This window comes from Lactuca saligna, chromosome 9 (genome assembly GCF_052625555.1).
Source record: "Lactuca saligna cultivar CGN05327 chromosome 9, ASM5262555v1, whole genome shotgun sequence".
Taxonomy (NCBI): domain Eukaryota; kingdom Viridiplantae; phylum Streptophyta; class Magnoliopsida; order Asterales; family Asteraceae; genus Lactuca; species Lactuca saligna.
In genome coordinates, this window is record NC_136425.1 from 11,468,455 (window position 1) to 11,477,781 (window position 9,327).

General features: G+C 36.5%; 1 protein-coding gene and 1 pseudogene across 1 annotated transcript; one reads left to right on the forward strand and one right to left on the reverse strand.

Moving 5' to 3' along the window:
- Nucleotides 1-2,449: 2,449 nt before the first annotated feature.
- Nucleotides 2,450-4,985, reverse strand: LOC145015991 (uncharacterized; annotated as a pseudogene).
- Nucleotides 4,986-8,540: 3,555 nt separating this feature from the next.
- Nucleotides 8,541-9,083, forward strand: LOC145015992 (uncharacterized). Its single transcript, XM_078974443.1, has one exon. The coding sequence runs from the start codon at nucleotides 8,541-8,543 to the stop codon at nucleotides 9,081-9,083; it is 543 nt and encodes a 180-aa protein (XP_078830569.1).
- The last annotated feature ends 244 nt before the right edge of the window (nucleotides 9,084-9,327 follow it).

A 9,327-nucleotide genomic window follows, 5' to 3' on the forward strand; every position in this document is an offset into this window, starting at 1 on the left:
GTCAAAGAGTCAAAACTTCATCTTCGACCGCTTTAAAAGTCAAAGAGGATTTATCATTCACGTGCACAACTCTAATGGATCTTTCCTTCACCATTCAAATGTTGTCGACATATCTCAAAACTATGTTCTTTTTTTTTTTTTTGATACATCACTAGATTTATCAACAAATAAAGCAAACACATGATTACCAATTTCTTTGTGAATACCTAAAATTATCTCACTTGAAAAGCATTCAACATTCAACAATTTGCTTTTGAGTAATCGGAAACGCCACGTGATTATTTTGAGGAGTATTTTTTAAGTAACATTGTGAATGCCTTCATTATGATCTTCATGAAAGATAATAACAAAGAAAATCCCTCTATTAAGGAAGTTACTCAACTCATCATGTCCCCGAAATGGTAAACCATTTTTCAATAAAAATTTACAACACCAAAATGAAGAACCTAAACGAAATTTATAGTTACTCTCCTATATTTTGGTTTGCTTCTTGAAGACTACACTAATAGATTGCTTTTCTTTCAATAAAAATTCACAATTTTTTCTTGCTTTGTGATGAAAACTGTCAATACCACCCATATGGTCTCTCAATGAATTATTTTTTATTCCAGTTATCAAAACCTTATGAAACAAATGCATCTCTCCCTTTTTGTTTTCCCACCATGTCTCCACATACATAGCAAAATATGCAAAAACTTTGTTCTCTTTTATGCTTTAATCTAACCAATCAAAGTCGTCAAATCACTTAATAAACATCTTTTTTTGTACTTATTTTTTTTGATGGGTATGACCCCTTGGTTGACAAGGTTCTTGAAGTAAATATATCCTCTTTATTTTATCTCTTTGATTTGGATTGTAAGTTGTAGTCTTTCGTCTGACACCCAGGTCTCTTGGAAGATCTTTCAATTCAACACTTATAATTGGAGCAGCTGTAGGTTATGAATTTACATTAGAAACTGAACGGAATGATTGATTAGAAGGACATGGTCTTTTAGAGAATCCTTCAAAATTTAAATCATTGGAGCATGATCTTTTGGAGGATTCTCTAACACTTGATTTATTGATGTTTGTTCTTCCAAAAAAGGACCCAATTTTATCCTAACAATTTAATATCAAACAAGCAAGTAATCCGTTTATCTAAAAATCTAAGTATCTAACAACAATTCAACAACTAATTTCAAGGTAAACATCTACTAATTTCACCTAGACAATAAGAAGTTTCAAGAAAAAACAAATAATTTGAATAATTTCATAAACCTAAAAATATAAATACTTACTTGTTTCATTGTAGCTTTGACGAGAGCCAAACAAAATCGAAATAGCTTGCAGAGTTAGAGCAAAATCGTTCACTTAGAGAGTTGGAGTAGAAAACGGATTTTTCATTTTGCCTTCTTGCTTGAATTGTAGCTTCACAGAGAGCAAAGGGGATTTTTTTCTTTCGAGCTTTCTGCTTCAGGCTTCAGTTGGTCATAGACAAGGGGAATTGGGTAGTGAGTTTAATGAATATAACTTGGTGGGCGGATGTTTTATTTATTTTTTTAGGCTATTTTTTTTATTGTTTTGGGCTAGTATTAGTTATACCATGTCATTTGGGTAGTGGGTTTAATGAATATAACTTTTTGGGCGGATGTTTTATTTATTTTTTTAGGCTTTTTTTTTTTTTTGTTGTTTTGGGCTAGTATTAGTTATACCATGTCATATTTTGTTTGGGTACCTCTAAAATAGTAGTTGCACATATGACACTAATATTTATAGATGTTGCACTTATATAAAAAAAAAATACACTTACGGCATAAATCGGAGCAGTGGTTTGGTACCCCGGGCTCCATATGTGTCTCCCAATATCCAAAATATTATTAGTACATCTAAATTTACCACCCTGTGACGGCGTCAGATAATATAGTTTACCATTTTTTGTCTTGTATTAAATATGTTGTTAGGGGAAATACTTAAATCCTCCGACATGCCTAAGTGTTAAATTTGTGTGGTTCATTCCACCATTTTGTTGTGTTATATAATATTTTGTTTCTCTGAAATTTGTTAGGATTTATATCTATAGTTTAAAATATGGTAATTATCATTGTATCCTAACAAACTTTAGTATATTGGTTTAAATGGTCCCTCATGATTAATTTTTTTCATTTAAAGGGCACCAACTTGTATTTCTAAGTTTTAAAAATTCATTTTGAAAATTTTGAAGGGGTCACCCAGTGACCCCATCCTAATCCTCATTTTGCAAATGTCATGTAACTAATCCACCTCATCTTTCTCTCTCTCTCTCTCTCTCTCTCTCTCTAGATAATAGCCACCACTAAAGATATCTTGTTGGCAACAATCTCGAACCCACCACCTTCTTCTTCCTTGTCTTCATCCATCTCTACCGCAGACTGTGGTCGTTGTTGTGTTTCTTGAAGCGTCGTCGGAAACCGCCATTGTTGTTGTGGCCAAGCTACAATCGGAGTTGTTTGGGTGGCAACGCTAACCGGAGTGGTAAAACTTTTACATTCAATAGATTTCTAGATCACACGATTATATCATCTATCCATGTTTGTTCTTCCAAATTCATATTCAAATCCTCCAATCCATGCCCCTTGAATGCAAACGATGTTTCTTTATAACCATCATCACGTTCCCATCATCATCCACCATCGTGTAATACACCATCATCCATACTTTCTTTGCAGCTGGTGGATCATGTCCCTTCATTTCCATAAACATGTGGTGTGTATCATAACAAGTGAGGCAAAATCGCAAATCCAAATGTGTAGCAATGAATGACGATTTGAACGAACCTCGGTAGGGCCAGATATGGAGCTTCTAAGAGAAAAGGAGGACAAATTTAGATATGGGTTTATCATTTCAGATAACAGTGACGACGACAATGGTTTCTCTGGTCTAGCTTCCATAGTTTCAACATCCCACAATATCCAATCGTAATGTCTGTAAGGAATGTCATGAGTAACCGAATTTCTCCATGGAGGCAATCCACCATTAGCTCGTAGATAATTTCCATAACGGTTTTTGAGACGAACTTGAAACCCTTCTCGTATTGGCTCCAATTCGATTGAGGAGTCCAGCCTCTGGCGCATACTTTAAACGACTTTCTCACCAGTGAAATGATGATTAGTTGATCTTCAGATGCGGTGAGATACTTCCCGTAATTGGACTTCAATCGGATGACATTGTCGAAGCCTTCAACAAATTCAACCATCTAAATGCCTTTCTTTGTTGTTTCATTGCGATATTGTAGCACACTTTCGACGTCGCTCTCATCCAAGATGTACTTGTCGTGGTGGCTCTTTATTCGGATTGACTTCGCCTTCCTAAACAACTCCTTTCTGCTACTCTGAGATAGTTATTTACTTTTATTTTTTCGATTAAAGAGATTAGAAACAAATCATGGAATCACAAGAAAGAGCGGGTTTGAAGATTATTTCCACTTCCACAAGATTGAAACCTAAGCACATTTATAGAGGGGGTGAACATGAACTGGGTGACATTGGTGGTTGGAATGGGCGGTGGAACTCAGCTTTCAGGCCTCTTTGTTGTTTACACATTATGACAGTGAAGCTTAAGTTTGCGCAATCATAACCCTGGTGAAGCATTCTATTGTTATGGAGTTTGAAACAAATGAAATAAAACCAAAGTTATAAGTTTATAAGTCAATGTTAACTCACATGCTTACTTGACGCTTCACAAAGCAGTGTTACATTCTTATGTGGGTAAAAGTACCAAAATAACCGGTAAAATACAAGTTTGTACTCTTTAAAGGAAAAAAAGAAAAAAAGGGAAAATGACTTATATGGGTAACTATGTTTCAAAATCGTTCAAAAAATATCATTCAAGTTTGGTGTGTCCAAAAAACACCATCCAAGTAAAGCATTTCTATAAATAAATAAATTAAAAAAAAAAAAAAAAAAAACCATTAGTGAAGTACATTCTTTGTTAAAATTTAACCTTTGGTAACCGACAATTACCGGTAAAAAATAAGTAAAGGAAAAAAAACAATAGGAAATGACTCAAAGAGGTAACTATGTTTCAAAATCGTTCAAAAAACACCATCCAAGTTTGGTATGTTCAAAAAACACCATCCAAGTTTGGTATGTTTCAAAATCGTTCAAAAAACACCATCCAAGAGGTAACTATGATTGCTCATTAGAATAACGAGTTGTTACAGTAATTACATCACGTAAACCCTAATATACAAGGGTTAACTGAGTTGACCGGTTTGACTTTTTGACTTTGACTTGACCAGAATTTGACAGTTATCACAGTCTTTACCTAGGATTGTCATGGGCTACCCCACAAGGTCTTACATCCAATGCTATGGGCTACCCCACATGGTCTTTACCTAGGAATACCACGGGCTACCCCAAATGGTCTTATATCCAATACCACGTGCTCCCCCCGGGGTCTTCCATACCAACATAATATCACATAACATATCAATTCATAAATGAATAACACACACATAACATGATCACATAATGGGCCGCCCTTGGTGCCGTAGACCCATAGGTATGGTGAGAAGACTCACCTCCGTCCGATGAATACGAATATTGTCCTCCTAAAAATCCGCAACCTCCTGAGCTGAACAAGAACAATAATAATATAGTCAATGATAAGACCTTAGATTATTCCAGGAAAGGCCCAACCTTCCATTTCTACCCCTAAGGCCCAATTACACTTTCCTTACAAATGCACCCCAAAGTCCAAGTCCATCATCCTTAATGGGCCCCTTGGCCCAATAAGGCCCAACCGGTAAATCCACAGCCCAAACAGATGAAAAGGCCTCTAACTCTCAGAATTCAATCAAGCCTAACAACCAAATGAGGCCTAAAGGCCTAAAACATATTGGGGCCCAACTGAGTTACGTACGCCCAACGTACCACCTTGGTACACATAGCGTAATGAAGGCTTAGGGACTACGCGTCGCGTACAGTCAGTTATACCTGGCGTATAACCATTTTAAGAACTTTTTCCATTAAGTGCTTAATGCTTAAATCTTTCACATCTAAAAGCTAGATCTAAGTCTAACAAGATGTCCTAAGACATAAAGTTGGCAACTTTATGCCCTTGCATGTCTCATACACACCCAACTACTCCATTAAGACATTTCCAAGGTCTTTTACCCATTCATGAGGTCAAATCTCTCATCAAGCTTTCATTTTTATGCCCTAGTCATGTAGAAGAATAAAAATGAAAGCTTGATGAGAGATTTGACCTCATGAATGGGTAAAAGACCTTGGAAATGTCTTAATGGAGTAGTTGGGTGTGTATGAGACATGCAAGGGCATAAAGTTGCCAACTTTATGCCTTAGGACATCTTGTTAGACTTAGATATAGCTTTTAGACGTGAAAGATTTGAGCATTAAGCACTTAATGGAAAAAGTGCTTAAAATGGTTATACATCGGGCATAACTGGCTGTACCCGGCGCGTAGTCCCTAAGCCTTCATTACGCTATGTGTACCAGGGTGGTACGCTGGGCGTACGTAACTCAGTTGGTCCCTAATATGTTTTAGGCCTTTAGGCCTCATTTGGTTGTTGGGCTTGATTGAATTCTGAGAGTTAGAGGCCTTTTCATCTGTTTGGGTTGTGGATTTACCGGTTGGGCCTTATTGGGCCAAGGGACCCATTAAGGATGATAGACTTGGACTTTGGGGTGCATTTGTAAGGAAAGCGTAACTGGGCCTTAGGGGAAGAAATGGAAGGTTGGGCCTTTCCTCGAATAATTTAAGGTCTTATCATTGACTATATTATTATTGTTATTGTTCAGCTCAGGAGGTTGCGGATTTTTAGGAGGACAGTATTCGTATTCATCGGACGGAGGTGAGTCTTCTCACCATACCTATGGGTCTACGGCACCAAGGGCGGCCCATTATGTGATCATGTTATGTGTGTGTTATTCGTTTATGAATTGATATGTTATGTGATATTATGTTGGTATGGAAGACCCCGGGGGGAGCACGTGGTATTAGATATAAGACCATTTGTTGTAGCCCCTGACATTCCTAGGTAAAGACCATGTGGGGTAGCCCATAGCATTGGATGTAAGACCTTGTGGGGTAGCCCATGATAGTCCTAGGTAAAGACTGTGACAACAGTCAAATTCTCGTCAAGTCAAAGTCAAACAAAGTCAACAAGTCAAACCGCTCAACTCAGTTAACCCTTGTATACTAGGGTTTACGTGATGTAATTATTGTAACAACTCGTTATTCTAATGAGCAATCATAGTTACCTCTTGGATGGTGTTTTTTGAACGATTTTAAAACATATCAAACTTGGATGATGTTTTTGAACATACAAACTTGGATGGTGTTTTTTGAACGATTTTGAAACATAGTTACCTCTTTGAGTCATTTCCTATTATTTTTTTTCCTTTACTTATTTTTTACCGGTAATTGTTGGTAACCAAAGGTCAAATTTTAACAAAGAATGTACTTCGCTGATTTTTTTATAGAAATGCTTTACTTGGATTGTATTTTTTTTACACACCAAACTTGAATTGTATTTTTTGAACGATTTTGAAACATACTTACCCATATAAATCATTTTCCCAAGAAAAAAAATAAAAATGACTATTTAAACCATTATACTTTGTGCTATACCGACAATAACTCTTTTAATTATCAATGTCTTTAACTTCGACTCTTTGAGTCTTTCTTTGTCTATGGGCCTGACGTTCATATTACCCGCTTCAAAACCCAAAAGGATCCCAACCCCCACAAGACTTAGAATTCAGTTCCTAAAACATTTTATTATTTTAGGTTACAAACGGTCATCTATACAGTATTTTTATGGTAAATTCATTTAAAAAAAAAATCGAGATTAACTTAAAAGAACTAAGATTCATTTCTTAAGATAGAGTACGATTATGGAAATCTCATATTTAATACGGTATACATAAACAACGAAATAGAATAAACATGCGTAGTTTTATACTATTTTCAACCGTTCTTTGTATTAACAAATAAAAAGACCATCCGACCAGAACATAAAAATATAAACTTTTGCTTAGGAAGTAATGATCTTTAAGGTTCTTGAAGTAGCTACAGGCATGAAAGCTGATTAATTAGTCTGGTGTGGGAAGTGTCAAAACATGCAGTGGTGCTTTTGCATGCGCACTAAACCCCACAAAACATCTGATTTTGACCACTTAATAACTCCTCTTTATCTTTCCTTTTTCACTTTGTCTGTCTATGTCTGTTTACCCAGGTTGTTTTGTTTTTCACCTTTTCATATGTTACTATTTGAAAACAACAACAAAACAAATCAAATAAATATCATCCAATCCAAGTTTGGTGACCAGTCAACTTCGTAATATCATATGCGATAATACGTACAAGATATATAAAGGGCATATAGTCGATTCAAATAGTTGATCATAGGCTTTTGTGCGTTAGTCATGGTACTTGTCATTGTTTCTTTCCAACTACCCGCCATAAACATCATCTCAATCACTGTACTGTAACTTATATTCCATTTCTGGGTTTGGAGATAAAAAAAAGGCAAAGAAAGAGGATACAAGTAATAAGATATAATAACTTTTTTAAAATGAAAGAAAAAAGAAGTATAAAGTTTACTTATTCTAACCGTAAAGTGCCTATCAGCCTATGTATCTAGAAATTTGTTCGAGTATATATAATGCAAGGAAAACTGGTAACTTCGAGTTTAGGTAGTGACTGGAAGTCCTTAACTAGATTTGTGTTTAAGTTTGAAAGAAATAAAAAAGAAACGAAAAATATATAGCAGTACATATATAGTATTAGTTTATTCCAAAACAATAAACATCATGTACAAATGATACTTTTAAGTTGTTTGAGGTAGTTTTGGACGGTTAGTGTTAGCACTAAGGTTCAATTACAAGATCAGATTCAATTTCAATGCCAACCACTTACCTTACAAACTAGAAATACAACACCAATTAACCACCTTTGATGCAAAAAACGAAATCTCAACACCTACTTGTTAATTCCATTTTTATGCATCATATATTACTCGAAATCATTCGGGGGTGTCTAACCCTATGTAAAGCAGTCCTTGGTAGCATGGGTTCATTCTACTTCTCCATGTTTAGAGCACCCATTAAGGTGATCAACATTCATGAGAGAATCAGAATGAGGTTTTTCTGGGGTGGTGATTTGGAAAGAAAAAAAATGTCATGGATAGCGTGGGATAAAGCTCTTGCATCTATAGAATGTGGCGGTTTGGGTATTGGCAGCCTGAAAGCCCAAAATATTGCCATGTTGGGGAAGTGGTGGTGGCGATATAGGGTAAATCCTAACACTGCATGGGCGGAGGTAATAAAGTCCCTTTACGGGACAGATGGCGGATTTACTAGACCCACAGTGGCTAGGCGGAAAAGTGGATACTGGGGCGTGATCGCTAGTATTTCTAAAGCCCTAGAAAGGGATAATGTCTCATTTGTAGATCATTTTCGTTCAGTAAACATCGCTGATGCTCCTGGAGTAGTTAAGTGGAGCTGGGATATGGAGCCTTAGGGGTATACTCTGTAGCATCCTTGAGAAAGTGTATTGATATGGCAACCCTCCCCTTTTCTGATACGAAGTGGATGTGGAACTCGTTAGTCCCTGGAAAAGTAAATATTCTCGCTTGGAGAATCATTCATGGCAGGCTTCCAACATTGGCTAATCTAGCAAAATTTGGCATCTCATCATCCACCGCATGCAAGATTTGTGATGAAAGTCTAGAAACCGAGAACCATCTTTTTGTTGAATGTGGGATAGTAAAAGAAGTATGGCAGAGGGTATCTAGTTGGTGGCGGTTGTTGGACTCCAATTTTCAATCGATTGGTGATCTTCTCAACTGCAGGAAACTGCAGATGGGCCACCAACGGCTGTCCGACATCAATGAGGCAGTTATGCTAGTGTTCTTATGGGTAATCTGGAACTATCGGAACTTGAAGGCACACTCCTCAGGCGTAAAATCGCATACGGTGCTGGCTTACGAGGTACAATCCATGGCCCTATTCTGGATTAATGCGAGGAAGCGAAAAGGAGATCCCCTCAGATGGGTCGAATGGTGTTATGATCCTATTCTAGAATGCTACTCTAGATTGTAGTCAAAATTTTGTTTTCTATGTTTTGTTTTGTCTCTTTTATTTATTTTCTTCTCTCTCCTTTTTGTACTCTCTAGCCTCTGGCTAGTTTTCGTTTTAATGCCAGCTTGCCGTTTCTAAAAAAATATATTACTACAGTTTACCGCATCCAGTACATATCCATCATGCATTTCACACATACCAATATATCATTACATTATGGGAATTTTGGAAATATTGATGGAACCGTTGTCTTGTGCACTTTACA

Excerpts from the sequence above, each read along its gene's own strand:
- LOC145015992 (XM_078974443.1), top strand. The coding sequence starts at position 8,541 with ATGGCAACCCTCCCCTTTTCTGATACGAAGTGGATGTGGAACTCGTTA.